Here is an 18,577-nt window from a genome sequence, read left to right as displayed (position 1 = left end):
GCGCGTGCGCAAAGACTATCCAAAATGTAAACAAAGCGGCTCTGTGGACAATAGTCAGTGGCACAAGTCCTCATTTTGAACTCTGCTTGCTTTCTATTGTTGTCAGTCCTGCTTTTCTTCTCGTGAACAACCAGGACGTACAATTCTTCTCGCTTTATTAATAATCATAATGTCACACAAATTCACAAAGCGTTTTAAGACAAATCTGGCTCAGTTTGGTGTGTGTGTATGAACATTCTACACAGTGCAGTTATAAATAGATGAGCACAATGAAGAAAACGGTCATATTGCAACAGGAAAAATAGAATTCAAGAAAGAGAGAGAGAGAAAGAGAACTTGAGCACCATCCAAATCCTTGGCTCATTTTCAAATGAGTGAGGCTTCATGTAAAAGATCCCGGAAAAGAAAGATCATAGAAATAATTCTACGTGAGCAGTGTCCTCAGTCTACGTACAAAGGTGGCATTATATTATCTCCTATACATCAGAAGAGGGAAGGAAAACATGGGACATCTTCATGGTCAAAAGTACCACGTGGAAGGAAATGACGGAGGGAGAGAGAGAGAGAGAGAACCCCGTTGTGTATTTTGGAAGAAAAGCCACAGCCGTCCCATAAATACGGGGAATGTTTTTTGTTTTTTAAATTAAATATACAACTTCCCCCCTCTAGCAAGAGGACGCGGAGTTCCTGAAAAACAAACAAACAAACAAAAGCACCAACCAAATGCAAAGTATGCATTTGAGTTCAAGGATCAAGACAACAACAACAAAAAAAAATCAATCCCAGCCCCTAGAAAAATGAGCAACGCTATAAAAACCCGTATGTCTTGAGGCGTTTCAAACTACTATTGGACATTTCAAAATCCGCCTGTCTCTACTACTAGTATCTGTCCCCCTTTTCTCTTCTAAATACAAGTGACAAGGCCAATGCGGTGGTGTACGTATAGATAGATATATAGCTATAGTATATATATATCTAGGCAAATCTAGTTGAACGGGGAGGAAAAAAACAAACAGACAAGCAATAAATTATCGGAGCTCAATTTGCAAACCAAACAAACGGTGGTTTCACAAAGCACCATCGGGGAGGCCTAAACTGCCATGTCTCCTTCATTTGTAAACAGTCAGCCAGCGTAAACAAAAGCATTGGACCACCTTCACCCGGCCGGCCGGGACCGTCCGCTATTAGGGCCAAAGAAATGTTGGCGAAAGCTCTCATACTTGGCGCTTCTTTCTTTGGCCCTATCTAATGTCCCACGGTCCACCAGCATCTCTTTTCCCCTAATCTGTCTGTGTTGTCCCGACGAGCGAGCGAGAGTTTTGGTTGCGGCTGAGGGGCGCGTGACACGGGAGTCCCGTCCCGTCCTTTCCTGTCACCGTGACGAGGAGGAGGAGGGTGAGGAGGAACAGGAGGAAGATGAAGAAGAAGAAGAAGAGGAGGAAGAGGAGGAGGCCTGGAAGTCAAAAGAAATCCAGGGTCATGAAAAGAAGTAAACACGCACGTCAGGCTCGGGTTAGCTCACCAGGGTAAAGGAATCGTACGCGCTCATGAGCTCCTCCATGGAGTACTGCTCCAGAACCACCACGCCGCTCAAGTCGGGGCCCAGCGCCCGGGCGCAGTCCTCGCAGTGAACCACGTACGTCTTCCTGCTGCTGCTCTCGCTCGTCACAAAGAGCAGATTGAAAACCTCCACCTGGGAAGTTGCCGGTTCAGACAGTTAGCCAGCGACGCCAGCGACGCCAGCGACGCCATTGCCCAGGCCCCAAGCCCAAACCGTACTCACGTCGCACTCGTTGCAGTAGTAGGCGGGCTCGTCCTTGACCCGGCCCTGGTAGGAGATCTTCTTGCCCTGGGCCACCAGCTGGTCGCGGAGGATCTGGATGCGCTTCATGGACTGCAGGAGACAGTGCCTGCGAGAGACGCAAGTGGGAGGGGCTCTCAGCACGCCGGCTTTGGCGGCACACGTGGGAAAAGGAGCCGTGAGCCCGTTGCAGTTTTTGCAAGGTCACCTGATCATCTTGTAGGTGTCCAAATCGCCGATCCTCAGCGTGCGGGCCACGTTCCACGACACGTGAATCATGGGCACGATGGACTTGACCTTCTTCACTTCGTTCCACTCAAAGCGTTCCAGGGCCAGTTGGTACTGGTAAGCTGAGTGGAAAGCCAGAAAGAGTTTGAAGAGGCCGCTTTGTGTGTGTGTGTGTGTGTGTGTGTGGGGACCCGACTTGAGCGACCCCCTCCCCCCCCCTTACCGTTCAGGGGTCCCACGTTCCAGGCAATATTGTTGCACCAGCCCACGGCCTGAACCCAGTGAACGGTCCCGGCGTTGATCCACACCAAGTCCCCCGGTCTCTGGATGAAGCGGTACACTGGGATGTCGGCCTTGTACAGGTCCTCCAACACGGGCCACCAGGAGCCCGTCAGGTAGTCCACCCCGTGCCTGCGCCAAAGTGGGGAAGGCTGGGAGAAGGCCCCGGAGAGGGAAGGCCCCGGAGGGAAGGCCCCGGAGGGAAGGCCCCCGGAGGGAAGGCCCCCGGAGGGAAGGCCCCGCAAGGCCCCGCAAGGCCCCGCAAGGCCCCGCAAGGCCGGCCACTCACTTTTCACAAAAGTCGTTGATGGCTTGCCAATAGTTCTCGTGCACGGCGAACCACTCGCAGTCCCCGGGGCCAATGTTGATGTTAACCGAGCAAAAGTTGTTGTTTTCCTGGTGTCCTACGGTAGGGTGGCACACAGCGCCCGCGTCACCGGTACGTCCCGCTGGGGTTTTGGGGCTGGGCGGCCCGGGCGAGGCTTACCCGGCGTGCGGCTCCCGGGGACCTTCATGTACAGCTGGACCGTGTTCATGCCCAAGATGGTGTGGCCCACGTGGCTGAGCATGTTTCCGCTGGAAGCCACGCGCATGAAGGCGGGCAGCTTGTTGAGTTCCTGCAGCTGAGACTTCCACCTGAAAGGGCAAAGGTCAGCGGGCGACTGGCCTTTTGGACGGCCGTCTGGACAAGCCACCCGTGCTCACCTCTTGGGATGCGACAGGTCGATGTTGGTGCCAAATTTGATGATCTTCCCCATGGGCTTGGGCTCGGTAGCGCTGCGCGCCGGGACAGAGCAAGCACCGTTGGAGAAAGGCCGGGCGGGCGTGGGAGGCCGCCACCGGATCCTTACCCGCTATTGTCTTTGGCGTCGGCGTCCTTGCTCTGACAGTCCGAGCCGTCGGACGGCGGCTTGCGGTCCGTCGAGACGTCCCGGTCCGGCTCGTCCTCTTCTTCCTCGTCGTCGCTCCCTTTGTCCTCCTGAGGTAGCACGCCATTGCAAATAGCGTCAATCCCGGAAGCGAGTGGCTCGACTCTTCTTCCTCCTCCTCCTCCTCCTCACCTGAAGACTCTCCTGGAAGCTGGAGGCCTGGTACTGGGCGTACTTGGCGATGGTGGTGTGGGAGCGGCTGCTCTCGCAGGGCCAGGTCTGGCCCGTCCCGCTGGGGTCCCAGTTCTCGTCGGCCGGCTGCTGCACCTGAGTCCTCACCTCCACGGCCTGCTCGGCGTTGGCCTCCACCAGGGACTTGGTGGAGAAGAGGCCCAAGTCTGAGGAGAGAAGAGAGCCCCCGTCAGGAGACGGACGGAAGGACGGACGGACGGACGGACGGACGGACGGACGGACGGACGGCCCGAGCGAGCGCTCACTGATGCGCAGAGATCCGGCCAGGCCTCGGATGACCGTGACGGGGTTCTTTGGGTCGGTGCAGAATTGCAGGAGGACGGGGGAGAAGGCGTCCCTCTTGCTCTCCAGCTGCACAAACAAACACATTCAAGTCAAATCCATCAGCACAAAGTGGTCACCGGCTGGGTCACTGGCCGGCTCTCACGTAAATGCTGGGAGTGGGAGGGTTGACTTTCTCTCGGGGCGTCTCCTCCCCGTGCCCCGTCTCCCTCGCCGCCGCCGCCGCCGCCGCCGGCACCACGGGCTTGACGGAGAGGGCCGGCAACAAGAAGGATTCCCTGAACTTGCCCTGGACTCGAGCCCCCCTGAGGCAGAATGCACAAAGTGGTCAGGTGAAGTCGGTCGGGCTTGGGGGCTTGGGGTCGTACTCACTTGCAAGATCGGACCACTTGGGCGGCGGCGTTGGCGATGCTGATGTCCTCCAGGGGGATGGTCTTCTCCTCCACCTCGGAGGCCACGAAGGTTTCCCGGTCGCCGCTCTCCACCTTGATCAGTCGGATCTTCAGCTCCTTGTGGGGCCCGTCCGAGAGCGCCTTGAGCTTCGGCAGCTCGCCCGGGCGGGGCCGGGGTCGCTCGGAGCGCCGGCCTTTCTCGGAGCGCCGTTGTTCCCATCCCGAGGCGTCCCGCTCCTGCCTCCTCTTCTCCGAGTGGTGGCCGGCGCGCCGCCTCTTTCCCTCCTTGCCCTGGAGGTTGAGGTCGCACAGGATCCGCCGGTGGTGGCGCCTGTCCTTGTGGGTCCTGCCCTCCCCGTGGCGCGAAGACGAGGAAGAGGAGGAGGAGAAGGTCGCCTCGTGACGCTGGTCTCGCCGCCTCTTCCTTTCTTTGGCGTCCTCTTCCTTGTGAGCGCGCTTCCGCTTCTTCTCTTTGTCCCTGCGCCGCGCCTCGGTTCTCTCCGGATCGCTCCTTTCGCCGTCCTCGTCGCCGCCGCGCCTGGATTTCTGGGCCGCCGCCGACTCCGGGTCCTCGCCGGCCGGCTCCGTCGCGCTCCGACGTGGCTCTTCGTCCACGGGCGGGTGGTCTTTTCCGGCGTTCGCCGCGGCGGGGGGGGCATCCGGAGGCTCCACGGCCGGACTCAAGGTGGCCGGGGCGGGATGGGGCCAGCGGGCGCCCTGATGGCGGCATACGTCGGGCCCCAGCGACAGCGAGGAGGCGTACTTGACGCCCAGCAGGGCCGACGGCGGGGGTCTCCCAAAAGGTCCGCCGCGGTAGGCGTATTTCTGTCCCCCCGGGAGCGTGGCCCGGGACTTGAAGGTGCCGTTGACGCCCGTTTGGTGGAGGTGGGGTCTCTGGGCAAGCGGGAAGCAAGACGGCGCCTCGGAGTCCTCGTCGTCCTCCGGGTCCCCGTCGGCCTCGTCCTCGTCGTCCTCGCCGTCCTCGCCGTCCTCGCTTTTGGCCCGCTCGGGGAGGCCGTAGAGTTTGGCCAGGTCGCTGTGGCGGTAGGTGCTGCTCCCCACTCCTCTCTTTCGGGGGGAGCTTTTAAGGCAAGACCCGTCTCTCTCCTCTTCCTCCTCCACCTCCTCCACCTCCTCCTCCGCCTCCTCGTCGAGCGAAGACGTCCGGCTGCAAGGGGACGCCAGCGAGCCTTGGCGGCTCAGCACGGGCGGGCTGGCGTGGGGGTCGCCCCGGAAGTCGTCCTGATTGGGCTGGGGCTTGAGTGCCGGGAGGAGGTCCGGGGCGCGCGGGTAGCTCTTGACGCCGGGCGCCGTGGCACGGAGCGGGCCCTCGCCGTACATCTCTTCTTCCTTCTTGATGGACTCGTCCAGCATGGCCATGATGTTGGCCAATTCGTCGGGGAGTAGCGTGGACAACTCGGGGGGCTCCTCCTCAAACGGGGACGGCTCCGACGACGGCGGCGGCGGCGGGGGGTCCGGGGGCTTCTCTCTGGGGAAGGCCTGGTAGAGTTTGGGGGGCTCTCTGGGGACGGTCGGCGTGGCGGGGGGCTGGCCGGAGTAGAGCAGCCGGGGCCGCGGGTTCCCCGAGATGTTTTGCCCGACGGGAAGGTGGGCCCACAACTCCCGCTGCCTCTGCTTCTCGCGGGCAAAATCCGTCTGCGGCGTCAGCGGAGGCGGGCGAAGCGGAGGCGGGTGCAGCTTCTCCGGGCGTCCGGTGCAGAGGGGTGACGCGGAGGGGGGCGCCCCGCCGCGGCTCAACCACGGGTAGGGAGGCGAGGTCCGCGAGGGGGCCGTGCAGGTGGAGGCGTTTGCGGGGGGCGGCGGCGTGGGGGCCCCTCTGCAGACAAGTCTTTCCAGGCTTTGGGCGGCGGCAGACTGCCCTTGAGCAACAACCTCCTCTTCTCTGGCTTGCCTCTGCCTGTCCCTCTCAGCTTTCTCCTTTTTCTTCTCCTCCTCTCTCTTCCTCTTGTCTTCCACTTGCCTGTGCCACTCCCTCCGCTTCCAGCGTTCCAGCTTCTCCAGCTTCTCCTGCTCCTCCTGCTCCTCCTGCTCTTTTTTCTTTCGCTGCTCCTCCGCCCGCAGCTTCTCCACCTCTTTCCTCTTTCTCTCTTGCTCCATCACCAGGCGGCGCCGGCGCTCCTCCTCCACTTGTTTCTCCCGCTTCTTCCTCTCCTCCTCCTCCTCCTCCTTTTGCCGCTCCCTCCTCTTCCTCTCCTCCTCTTGGGCCAGGGCCGCCTCTCGTTGGCGGCGATCTTCCTCTTTCTTCTCCTCGCTCCTCTTCCTCTCCTCCCGGGCACGCGCGTGGCCCTCCAGCTCTGCGTCCAGCTTGTCCAGAGCCTCCCCGATGGACTGGGAGTTTGGGCCGGGCGTTCCCGGGCCGATACGCCGATGGTAGTAGGCTTGGGAGGACGCAAAGTAAGCGGGAGGAGCGCTGGATGGAGATTTAAAGGCACTGCCCGGAAAGACGCCGTCGCCCGCCTGGGGGAGCCCCGAGGAAAACAAAGAAGAGGAGGAGGACGTATCACACGTGGGGGGAGCTTGAGCCGTTTGAGCCGTTTGAGCCGTTTGAGCCGTTTGAGCCATTTGAGCCATTTGAGCCATTTGAGCCATTTGAGACTGAGGGTAATGGGAGACGCGCCCGGCGCGGGCCTCGGGGGATCCGTGCCCTTCCGGTCTCGCTCGCACTTCACGAGGAGGCTGGCCGCCAATGGCCTGGGGGTGGGGGGGACACGCTCGGGGGCCTCCGCCCGAGCTCTGGTCGCCGGCCTGGCAACCGCCTCCGCGTGCGCCCACGGGGCAGGAGGAACGATTGGGGGTGATGACCGGCGTGCGGGTAGAGGTGCCGGGGGGCCGCCCCACGGGAGCTTGCCCCTGACTATGCTGGCCGTGGCCCTGCTGGTGATGAGGTATCGGTCCCGGAGGTCTGGTGATGCTCGGAACCTGCGGGGGAAAACACAAGGCGGATCATTTCGGGGGGGCGCGGGGGCATTTTGCACAACGCTGCGGCTTTACCCCAAGATGACCACTCACCTGGAGTCGGCTGTGGCCGCCGCCCGGCGGCAACTGGAACCGCCACGCGTCGTAGGGGCCGCCCTGCTGACCCTGCTGAGGGAGCGAGGTGGGGGGTGCCGGCGGCGGAGGAGTGGGGGGGTGTCGGAGCCCCAGTCCCGGGTGAGGCTGAAGGTGGCTGCTGTAAGGCACGCTGCTGTTGCTGCTGGCTGGGGCTTTTGCTGGTGAGGACTGGCTGTGCCCATGCCCATCTCGCTCCCCTCTGCCGCCGCTCGACGTCACGGCGAGGTGGCCTCGGGGGCGCTGCGGCTCCGGGGCCTGGCGGGGAGGCGTGGGAGTGGCGCCCGCGTGGGAAAAGTGGGGGTGCTGCTGAGGCGCCAAGCAGTCCCTGGGCACGTGAGAACCACATCCCTGCTTGTAGTGAGGAGGAGGAGGAGGGCAGGTGAGGGGCGCCGTGGAGGAGGGAGTGGCCACGGCTGTGGCCACGGCTGTGGCCCCGCCCGCGCCTGCGGCCGGGGGCATCTTGTGGGAGTAGCTGCCTAGTGCTTGTTTATGGGCCACCTGGAGCACAAAGCAAAAAAGCAATCTTATTTGAGCCGCTGATCAGACGCTCCCACGGACAAAAGCCGGCCAACGTTGTTCTCACGGGTCGGCCTTGGAACTCCGGCGGCGGAAACGGCGGCGGCAACGGCGGAATGTTGCCATCGCAACCCTGAGTCTGCCACTTGTCCTTCTCCTTGTGGCAGGGGTTCCAGAAAGCGCCTTTGCCGTGATAGGCCTGAGACGGCGAAGGCTGGACCGACCCGGGGACGCAATGAGACACCTGCCACGGTCGGCCAACAAGGTCAAATAGGTCGACCAGGTCGACCGGGTCAAGACGGGCCTCCCGGACACTCACCTCCTCCGAGCTCTTTTTCCTCTTGATGGGCCCGGGCCAATCCTCTCTGCCGGGGTGCGAGGGGGGCGCCGGAGCGTGCCGGATGACGGAGTGGCCGCCCAGCGGCGGCCACGCTCTCTTCAGCTGACTGGCGCTCATCTTGCCGCCGTGCGACCGTTGCTGCTCAGAGGAGAGACAAAGAAGTGGGTCGCCCGCCACACAACGGAGGCGGGGTCCGACCGGAGGGCGCGGTCGTTGGCGGCGGCGGCGGCGCCCGACGGGAGAGCGCTCGCTCACCTGCTGCACCTGAGCCCACGCCTCGTCTCCTAGCAGTGGTGCGCCTCGGTGGGCCTGCTGCTCCTGAGGGCCCCCATACTAAAACAAAGAGGGGGGCGGAGCAGGGGGTGAGCAACATTGGGAGCGCCGCAACTCACAATGTTGCTCACCTTGAGGGCTTGGATGGGCCTGCCGGCGAGGAGATGCGCGTTGGGGAGGGATCCGCCGCCGCCGCCGCCGCCCCCACTGTGGAGGCGGAGCGAGTGCTCCGTCGGAGTGGCGGCCGGGTGCCCTTGCGCAATGTGCTGGGGCGCGTAGAGCTGACCCGCTTGCTCCCACGCCCGGTGAGGAAGGGGAGGGTGAAGGTGATGGAGAGGATGATGGAGAGGATGATGGAGAGGATGAGGGGGAGGATGAAGCGGCCTGAGCTGTTCCCTGGCCAGACCCGGCAAGGCGGCCTGCGGGAGATCCAACTTGTCGCCTCCCCGTATGGGCCTGGACGGAGAGCGGAAATGCAAGGCGCTGATCCAAATTTGGCGACGTCCCACCGTGACTTACCCGGCGGCATTGAAGAATTGATTGGCTTGGTTGAGTCCGTGAATCGGACCGGGAGGTAGATGGGGGGGGAGGAGCTGCTGTTGGCTCACTCCGGGCAAACACCTGCGGGACCAGACCAGAGGTGGCGCCGTCGACCCGGGCCCGAAAAGTCGGAATGCGTGGGCCCACTCACCTGCCGGGCGGCTGCCAGGCGCGGCCCCCCGCGGGAGCCCAGGCTCCCCGGTGAAGTCCATCCTGAGAGAAGGAATCCCGTGCGCCACGCCCGCCAAACGGCTCCGTCGCGGCGGGATGCATCCGGCCTGCGTGCGGGGAGGGGGGGGGGGGGGGGACACGGGCAGGCGGTCACCCAAAAGCCACGACGTCTGGCACGGCTCTTCCACTCACCGGCCTGACTGCGGGGGCCCAGCACAGAGAGGCCCCGCTCCAAAGGTCTCCACCGTCCGTCCTTCTTCCGTTTCCTTCAGCTGTGACCAGAGAAAGGAGTGAGCGGAACCCAGGCGCATTTTGGGCCAGCGGAAAAAGCCACCCCGACCGGTTACCGCCCCGGTTAAATTGAGCACACCCCACGGGAGAAGCCTTTTAAAGTTGTGTCCAATCAAGGCCTTTGTCAGTGTGTGTCACCCACATGCCTTTGTGGCCCTTTAAAGAGAGGCAAGAAGCGCAGCGTAAAAACAAATAAAAAGGAAGCGGTTCTCACAACCGGAGGAAGCAGACCCCCTCCCTCCTCCCCCGGAGAGCAGACTGCGGCTTCCCGTTGGGTAAAAAGCTCCCGCCATACGTCACGTGGCCTTTAGGAAGCCACTGTGAAAAGAAAGGCGCCTTTTGGCCTGAGTCACAAAAGCCTGGCGCACCACTCGCTACCGGCGGAATTCTGCCCGAGGGCGGGCGGCACGCCGTCGAAGGATTACTCAACGTTTCTGCGCCAGACGGAAGAAGAAGAAGAACGTGACTCAGCTCGCAACGCCGACACGCCGTGGGGCGGCGTGGGCCGTCGTTTCCACCATCTCCTGGTCTTTTGTAGAATAGTGGCCACCCCAATCCGGGCGGCTCCCCACAAAGGTCCCAAAGGTCCTCAGCGGTGGCGGGCGAGCATTTTAAGGGAAGCTAGTGAGCCCTTCCTTCTGCTGTCGTTGACTAGTCATTCTTGCCAGTATGCGCACGGGACAAACTTTGTGTGTAGGGGGGGGGGGCTTTCTTCTTCCTTTTTTTTTTTTACAGCCCAGCTTTAAAAGCTGTTTTTCCACGTCAATCGATCCTCTCGGAAGTGAGCATTCAAAGGCTTTGGGGGAGGGGCTCTGCCGGGCCACTCCGGGGGGGCCTTGTACAACTTTACGACCCCCGCTACGGTGAGCGGCTGACACGCGTGCGCACGTGAACAGGAGCCCGCCGAGCGCCAGAGATGGACTCTTCAAAAAAAAAAAAAAAGCGCAGAAAAGTCTGCGGACGAGCATCGTCCGATGACGTGGGGAAACAAACGGCTCCCCCAGAGATGTCCCTCGCTCCCCATTCCACTGGGGGGCAAACATTGACTCCCCTCCCCCTTCCAAACAGAGAGGTGATGCAAATGACTTCCTTTCAATCCGTCCCTTTGTGTGCGTCAGGATTGACTCGCCGGTGGGGGCGGCTCTCCATTTACTTCATAAGACTGACGGTCGGGTCCAGGGGGTGGGGGCCCCCAACCTTCCCCCCCCTCCCAACACACACACACACACAGAAGCACGCTCCTACTATTTTCTCTTTTGCCACAACCATGTTTCTGACGAATAAAACTAAAAAGTAAGCAAAGCAAAAAAAAACATAGCATCTGGCAGCCCCTCCCCCCCATTGTGAGACGTCGGAACTTTCGAGACTCACCGGCGACTCCGGGGCAAAGAGCGCGATAAGGCGGGCTCCCAACGGAAAGGGATGTGTATCCGCTCCTCCGAGTGCCTTTCCATCCGCCACTCGCTCGGCCAATCAATCCTTAGGAGGGAGAGCTGACCCGATCCCCATCGATCGGCGGCCGACACCGTCGTTCTAGGTCTGGCCGCGAATTAGCCAGCGAGGACGCACGCGGCGGCTCCCCTTTTAAAGGGCCAGCGCCACGCTGACGTCAGCCCACGGCTCTGGAATTCCCTGGCGGAGCCGGACGAGAAAGAGAGAGAGAGAGAGAGAGAGAGAGAGAGAGCGGCGGGTCGGGCCGCCTCGGCACTCCCGCCACCGCCTCGCCTCTCCTCTCCGTGCTCCGGCGCACGATGGCGCCACGCAGAGTGATTCAGACGTGACTGCTGGGCGGAAATGGAGGAGGAGGACGACGCATGTGGTCTGAAGACGCACGGACCAAAGTGGCTCAATCGCAAAAACTCTACTCTAGCAAAGCACATCACACGATGACAACATCTGGCCGCGTGGGAACGGCGTGGCGTGGTGGGGAGGGGCCGGGGGCGGGGCCGGGGGCGCATGTGGCAAGACCCACGCCACGCACCGCAAACGCCGAGTGAGAAGTGACGACGGTGAGCCGCAACAAAAGAGGGGGACCCCGAGCCCGCCGGGTGGCCCCGCAGTCAGACGCTTTCAATTAAAGAGCAAGTTTCAAAGAAACACATGGCGGTCTAAAACGCAGCCGGGCGGACAGAAAGAAGAAGCCTTACCGTGCGGGCACGGGTCCGGGCATCCGTCTAGCCCCCTAGGCCGCCATCATGCCTTCTGCCTCCTGGAAGGGAGAGAAGAAGAAAAAATGAATTGAGAGTGCCATCACAACTTTGGTGACCGATGGTCGTTATTCTTTGGCCGTGACTTCATTTGATGATGGTGCGTTGACGCCACCCATCCGTTGTGTATCGCTCTATCTTTAAGTCAAATCAAAATCGGCGCAATCAAACGCGAGTCAAATGCGTCGGTGGACGCCGCCCGTACTGCGGCGAGGCAGGAACTGAGATTTAGAAAAAAAACAACAACATCTTGGCGCCAATCTGTCCGTCTGGCGTGCTTGGCAAAGTGGCCGTCGCCATGGAAATAGGCGGCATCTCCACGTGCGTGTACTTTCAATACGCCAGCGTCCTTGTGCGTTTGTCCTTGACCGGCCGCGCAGGAGAGGAAATGAGGAGGAGGCGCAACCCAATCTGCTCTTTACCCAAAGCGACATTTTAACACACGGCTCCGGCCTCGGGTGGGCTTCCCAGAGCGCAAGTGCCGGGCGCGAGCCGCCTTCATGGAAGTGGGGCCGCGTCAGGCGCCAATGTCGGCGGCAAGCGGGGCAACCGGTAAAACTGGTGAGACCAGAACAAGTCCTCAAGGGCAAAAGCCAAAGACATTTTCCCCCAAGACCGGGCGGGCGCTAGTCCTAATGGCTGAGCCCGAGTGCACTCTGTGACCTCCGGGGTTCGGCGAAGGAAACGGCGCGGTGCGCTTCCGGGCCGGACTCGTAAAGAAGGTGCGGCCGGCCGAGCTCTCCACCTCCAGTTTTGGAGCTATCTGTCGGGGGCCCTTCCCCCTCCCTTTCTCTTTCCCTTGCAGGCAGGCAAGACACTCAATCACCCCCCCCCCCTCTCTCACACTCACTCTGGGCTTCCATTCCAATGAATGCACAATCTGCCTCCTTCAGCTGCGAGAGGACAACCCCCCCGAGCCGCGACCCCCACATAGCTGACTTTAAAAACATAGCCGTGCCTGGCGTGGAGCGGCCGCTTCATGGTCCAGAGACCGGAAACAGAAAGCAGACGAGTCGCAAGTTAGCACGGTAGCTTTTGAAGCCAAAGCCGGAAGAAGAAAAAAAAACGCAAGGGATCTCCCCACCAAAGGCAACGTGGTGCTAAACGCTGATTTAGCGGAGCCGTTCATTCACTGACAGTCGGAGACACCAAATGCATTTGATCCGGAAAGTCTGGCCGTACCAGTGGCGCCCAATCCCAGCCCATCCGACGGCAGTTGACAGCAGCCCACGAGTTTCTACTTGAAAACAAAGCCAGTGGACTTTATCAAGCTAGCACCCCCCCCCCCCCCCCCCCCCCCCGGTTCCAAAACAAACAAACAAGTGCCGAGGGCCCCGCGCTCAGGCTTCACGGGCTTAGCGCGGCATTAGCCAATCCCACGAGCGCCGCCGTCAGATGACGGGCGACCCGGAGTGAACCCCGCCTGGCGCTGCTACGGCGGCCGGACAGGGAAGGGGGAGGGAAAAGAGGGGAAAAAAAAAAAAAAACAAGGCGACGTTCCACTTCCGTCGAGGAGTACAAATTCCCCCCGGCCTTTGGCACTTTGTCTTTCTAAGAATGTGTAGGAAGACGCCGGGACAGACAACGTGGCCGGCCGGCCAGACACCAAAACAAGCCTGGGCTTCCCGGCGGCGCTAGTTCAAAGAAAAGGCCGGACGCCACGGCGGGCCACGGCGGGCCCCGGCCTCACGTGCAAAAGTTTGCGATCCCCCGTGACATAAAGATGGGACGCGGTTTGTCCGCAAAGAGGAGCGAGCGAGCAAGCAAGCAAGCAAGCAAGCACGCAAACACGCACGCGTGAGAGACAGCACACAAGCTCCCTTTCTTTGTGCCACATTCCTGGCCGCCCGCTAGCATAGCTTCTCTGGCATCTGCTCCGAGACTCGGCCCCCGGCCGGGGCGCCGAGGGGACCGATCTTACCGTGCCGGGACGGGGCCGGGACGGGGCCGGGACGGGGCCGGAACGGGACCGGAACGGGACCGCAGGGGGGGAGACAGCCCCACAAAGAGAGACTGAAATCCGAGCGGCCGGCGTATACTGCCTGGCTGCCTGGCTGGCTGACTGACTGGCTGCCCTCCCAGCTTTGTGCCTGCCTGCGTGTTTTCCTTTTCCCTTTAAATGGCTGGCCGGCTGCCTGCCTGCCCGTCTGCCCGCCCGCTTGGGCTCTCTCAATACACACATACACGGAAATAGAATCCGGCAAATGAAGACTCACAGAATTGACATGGTTGTCGGGAGCCACAGAGCGGTCGTAGAATCCGTCCCCGATATATTCCCGGCCCAAAAATCCTTCTTTTTTTTCCCCCGGTGGAACAAAACGGATCCCCCTCCTCTCCTGGCTTCCTGGCTTCGTCCCTCCCTTTAAACAAGCGTGACAGCGGCGGTGGGCCGCGGTGCCATTTCTCCTTCTCGGCCTCTGTGGATATTGCGACTGGCTGTGTGTGTGTGTGTGTGTTTTTTTTTTCGTCTTCTTCTTCTTCTTCTCCCACTCAGTAGTCAAACAAAGAAAGGAAAGGAACAGAGAGAGCGCTGGGCCACGCGCGCACACGCACCAACACACACGCTCACTCGGAGCCCAACCCCCCAGTTTTTTTTTTTTTCTCACTCACTCCCTGCCTTTTTCTAAACAGCACATACACACACACACACAGTGCCGTGGCTCCCTCCCTCCCTCCCTCAGCCTGGTTCTTATTCGTCTAGTCCCTCCCAACGCCGCTCCCCCCACCTCCTCTTGTGTGTCAAACAGATGGGATTGGTGCACACACACACCCACACACATGCAAAGATAGGCAGTATAGGTGTGTATTATCTGGCAAAAGTAAGAAGAAGAGCGCTTCACCATCCAAGTCCGGCGGCGGCGGCAATGGTGGCGTTAGCGTGTAAAGGAGGACGCAAAGCGGGCCAAATAAAGAAAAAAGAGGAGACGGGTTTAATGGCTGCCGGCTCGGGTGACCCGCCCGGGCCGTCGGAGCGGGACTATCGGGAGCCGTCGGGGCTCCCCACGCGCAACCCTTTGGGGTAGCCGCGGGAAGATTCCCTTTGGATTTTCTCCGCACATTAGCCCACGGCCAGACCCCCCCGCGGGCACGCTTTCTGTGGCGACAGCCCGGGGGTGCGCCGTGGCAAACCAGGGGGAGGAAAGGGGAGTCCAAAGAGGAGCCCCGGGACGTGCGCCCGGGACGCGGCCCCGGGACGCGGCCTCCGGGCGTTTCCACCACTCCTCTTCGACGCCGCCTCCATCCGAGCCGGGGAGGGGCGGGACGTGGGGGCGGGATCTGGCCGCGGGAGAGGGAGTTGACTCCGCTATTCTTAGAGCAAACTGGGCGAATCAAAGTTCTCACACATCTGCACAGAACGGGGGGAAGGGAAGGGGAAGGTTTACCCCATCGCCCTGCCAAAAGCCTGCGTGACATTCTGCCAGTGGAGTACGCTTGCAGAGCGTCTGCTTTCAAAAGCCGGCCGCCCGCCCGCCCGCCGTGTCAGAGCCCCGGCGAGTGATGAGGGGCAAAAGACGCGGCATCGCAACGGAGGGCGACGCGGCCGGACATCCAGAAGAGCACGGCGCTCCGAGGGCCAGTCGGAGACCGTGAAAGGCTCCAGAGCCAGCGGTGTCGGGTCCCCCCCTCCGTCCCCTGGTGCAAAGGTTTTCATCAAAGGGTTCGGAGGTGGTGGAAGAACCCCCCACCGACCAGCCTTTTGGCCTTCATCTGGTGCCGACGCCCCGCCCCCTCCTCCGGCCCGGCCGGGCCCCTCGGCTAAAGTGGCCGGCCGCAAGTCAGATTAGATGAGCTGACGCCACGCAAAACGCGGGCGCAAACGGGTCAGGTTGCCCTTGAGCAAGAGAGAGAGAGAGATAAGGAGCCCTTAAAGCAACCCTTAACAAAAAAAAGACAAAAAAAGGAAAACAAAACAAAAAAAAGCCAAGTCAACGGGGGCAAACTACAGGGGAGAGAGAGAGAGAGAGAGAGCGCAAATGACTGGCAGGCAGGCGGGAGAGCGCCTCTCTAGCACCTCCCCTTAGCAACAGCCCCGGCCGGCCGGCCGGCTCAGCCCGCATCCCATTGGCGCCCCCTCCGCCCGCCGGCACGCGGCACCATCCCGTGTGCGCCGGCCCCGCCAATGGTGGGTTCGCTGGCAATTCCGCGTTTTGGATTACGTCGTTGGCACGGCAACGGCAGCCGGGCCATGAAAGCGGAGCCTTCCCGACCTGCCGGCTATCCCCCCCCTATCGGGGGAAAACCTACAGACGGCCTTGGCCGGAGCCCAGCAAAAAAGACATGGGCAACATTTGATGAGCGGCAAGAGCAAAAGCCCCATTTGGACTCATTGACAAGATGGACAGCAGAGCGTACGGCCATGGGGCGCGCGCGCGCGCTTGACCCATCGTGCCCCGTTGTGACGGTAAATTCAATCAGGTGGTGGGCTTAAATGGCGCTGGCTGGCGTGCACGCGGCGTTTGCTAATGGAGTTAGCCGTGATAACGGGAGGCTCAGATTGCACATGTGAGGCGCATGTTGGCTTCCGTCCGGATGTGAAAAATGCAGCCACGATGGGAGAGGAGAGCCCGTCCATGCATAATGCATGGCATTGTTGACACGCGTCAACGTGCATCAAACGATTCAAAGAGCACAACTCTGCTGAGGCTCAAAACCAAGGAAAGAGGATCCATCTTCTCCTCACACAAAGGAAGGACTGAAGGGGGGGCACAAAGGGACTTTTTGCCTAGGGGGGGAAGCGGAGGCCATGTCAAAGGGGCTCCATGCATACTGGGGTGGGTGTGGGTGAATCAAAGGCCGAGAACACTGGGGGGGGGGGGGGGGGGACTTGTCTTCCACGGAGCCAACCACCTGACTTGTTCCACCACCAAGTTGGCAATTCCGCAGAAATTGTGAGAAAGAGAAGGGCTCCATGGCAAATCTCCTAGACATCCATGTTAGTTGAGTTGATTTTTGGAACTCGCCAGCCTCCCAATAGCGCTTTCGGAGGATTACCGTCAGGCACTTTGGGTGAATATACTACTACTACTACTACTACTACTACTACTACTACTACTACTACTACTACAACAACAACAACTCCTCTCGATATCCCACCCACGACAAAAGCGAACGTCATCATTCAGTACAGCTGGAGCGTCCGCCGAAGACCAACGCACGCCAGGGGAGTCCGCGTCAAACAAATGTCATAAAAATTGGACTCACCGATCGAGACGCGTCGATCCGAAGAGGCCACGTCCTGAAAAGGCGAGAACAAATGAATGGAATTGAGATCTCGCTCATAACATTTCCAAAGTAGACGCAGAGTCGGTGGGGATATGTCGCCCTCTAACGGACAAGGTTTCATATCGCACTTGACCCAGGGCCACAATATGGTCCATCTCATGATTATGTCAGACGTCACCATTTGCGACTCGTGTCTAGTAGTTGCTGAAATATGACGTCATCGGTTAATCTTCGAGACTGCTATTATTTTGAAAAGTCCAAAAGCTGTGGGAAGCGCCTGCCTGCCCGCCCACCTGCGCATGCGCACGCAGAAGACCCGCGCGCAGCAAGGAGGAAAGCTGGCAGAAGCGAGCGGAGAGGTGGGCGGAGATCGTGTCCGCCCGTCCGTCCGTCCGTTCGTTCGTTCGTTCGTTCGTTCCCGAGGAAGAACATTTCAAACGCTCTTCCTGGAAAGGGCGCAGAGAAGGCGCTACAACTTGACCACATGAGAGAATGTGCCAGATAGACCCCTATCAGCCCCACCCTCTCCCCTCAACTCCCTTTTAAAAAATACCTTATCGTCCCCCAGTCGGCACCAATGTACGGGCGGGCGATTGCCATATCTCACCTTCGCAGTCGCGACGTCCAGCGAGCGAGCGCGCGCGCGAGCGCGCGCGTCCAAGTCGACACACGCACATCATCTCCTCTTCATTCAAAAGGCCGCCAAACGTCGTCGTCTTTTTTTCTTCTTCTTTCAATGACCTTTTCAGCCCGTCACGGGTGCGTCGGCGGCCGGCCCGTGGGCAAGGCACGGTCGTCGGCGGTGGCGGCTCCATTCGCCTGACGCCAGGCACCGTCTGCCGGCAAAGAAAAAAACAAATCAATGAAGGAGATCGAGCCGAGGGAATTGACGACGCCATCCGCCCCAGAACATTCCGAGCCGGCAGGGTCCACGCAGGCAAAAAAAAAAAACGAAAAAAAAAAAAAAAACACAAATTGCGCAGTTTTATTTTCCAGTGGCACGAAGGAAAGGAGAGGCACGCTGGAGGAAGGAGCGTTTCTCCTCCTCCTCCTCCTCCTCCTCCCTCTGCTTTGCTTTCTCTCTTCCCTCGTGCAGGTTTATTTTTTCGGTGGACATTAAACGCCCCGCCTCCATAATCGCAGACTGTTGGGGGGAAAACAACGACGACGACAAAAAACTTGCCCAAATGTCTTTGTGCAAAGGTGGTCGTCACCCTGACCTGTCTCCCTCTCTTATTTGGCTTCTATCACGAATCCAAAGTTTCATTTTCAAGCGAGAGAGAATTCATGGAGCCATCGTAGGAAATATTCCAGTCTTAATGAAAATAAGGGTCTGCTAAACCCGTCCAGGGACAGTGGGCAGCTACCCAAATTTGAAACTTGACAACTTCACCCTGGCAACTGAATACCTGTAGTCATATAAAGCAATATAAAACGTGGTGACGTCAACCAAGTCCCCCCCCCCCCCCACACACACACACACACACACACACACAAGTATTCAAGTCGCTCCATGCCACTTATGTCAACACACGTTCAATTCAACCAAGTGTCTAACGTTCGCTCATTGTTTTGTTTTTTCAGTTTTCGTCTTGGTTTATGATTTCGAACCAAGTTCGACCTCAAAAAGTTGGAAAGCCGATGATTTGATGTCTCTTACCCGTGTTAGCTGCGTATATTCCTCGGAAAACGTGCTTTTGGACGAAGCAGCAGTTTGGACAAGCGCATCTTATTAATGACACCTGAAGCGAAGGTGACGTCAAACGTGTGCGCCTCCGTTAGCCAAGCGTCCCCGAGTGCGCAATCTTACTGTTGTTGTGACATCATCAGAACGAAGAAGG

At 60.0% G+C, this 18,577-nt stretch overlaps 1 protein-coding gene across 6 annotated transcripts; it reads right to left on the bottom strand.

The window, feature by feature from the left end:
- Nucleotides 1-138: 138 nt before the first annotated feature.
- On the bottom strand, nt 139-18,565 carry kdm6ba (lysine (K)-specific demethylase 6B, a). Of its 6 annotated transcripts, XM_077742087.1 has the most exons (25): nt 18,397-18,565; nt 17,344-17,572; nt 16,716-16,749; nt 11,454-11,515; nt 9,208-9,287; nt 8,996-9,122; nt 8,824-8,925; nt 8,436-8,760; nt 8,287-8,364; nt 8,011-8,169; nt 7,759-7,935; nt 7,134-7,673; nt 4,084-7,043; nt 3,857-4,016; nt 3,675-3,780; nt 3,370-3,575; nt 3,160-3,287; nt 3,014-3,085; nt 2,796-2,944; nt 2,598-2,712; nt 2,253-2,440; nt 2,010-2,151; nt 1,784-1,910; nt 1,523-1,693; nt 139-1,453 (listed from the first exon to the last, which is right to left on the bottom strand). In XM_077742087.1, exons 6-25 carry the CDS (start codon nt 9,115-9,117, stop codon nt 1,373-1,375), a joined length of 6,108 nt encoding a protein of 2,035 aa, XP_077598213.1. In that variant the 5' UTR covers nt 9,118-9,122; nt 9,208-9,287; nt 11,454-11,515; nt 16,716-16,749; nt 17,344-17,572; nt 18,397-18,565; the 3' UTR covers nt 139-1,372. The 6 variants fall into 6 exon arrangements, with proteins under 6 accessions (XP_077598213.1, XP_077598212.1, XP_077598214.1 ...); XM_077742086.1 differs by lacking the exon at nt 18,397-18,565 and having other exon boundaries at nt 17,344-17,791; XM_077742088.1 differs by lacking the exons at nt 16,716-16,749; nt 17,344-17,572; nt 18,397-18,565 and adding an exon at nt 13,730-14,164.
- Nucleotides 18,566-18,577: the final 12 nt, after the last annotated feature.

Source organism: Stigmatopora nigra, chromosome 20 (genome assembly GCF_051989575.1).
Source record: "Stigmatopora nigra isolate UIUO_SnigA chromosome 20, RoL_Snig_1.1, whole genome shotgun sequence".
Lineage (NCBI taxonomy): Eukaryota > Metazoa > Chordata > Actinopteri > Syngnathiformes > Syngnathidae > Stigmatopora > Stigmatopora nigra.
The sequence above is the reverse complement of the archived record's forward strand: the minus strand, read 5'-3'. Positions and strand labels throughout refer to the sequence as shown.

What these genes read in the sequence shown, in the direction of transcription:
- kdm6ba (XM_077742087.1), bottom strand. Translation starts at nt 9,117, where the DNA reads ATGCATCCCGCCGCGACGGAGCCGTTTGGCGGGCGTGGCGCACGGGAT. An exon ending in CAATTCTTCAATGCCGCCGG is followed by an intron (nt 8,761 to 8,823) that starts GTAAGTCACGGT and finishes CTCTCCGTCCAG; the next exon opens with GCCCATACGGGGAGGCGACA. An exon ending in GACGCCAAAGACAATAGCGG is followed by an intron (nt 3,086 to 3,159) that starts GTAAGGATCCGG and finishes CCCGGCGCGCAG; the next exon opens with CGCTACCGAGCCCAAGCCCA.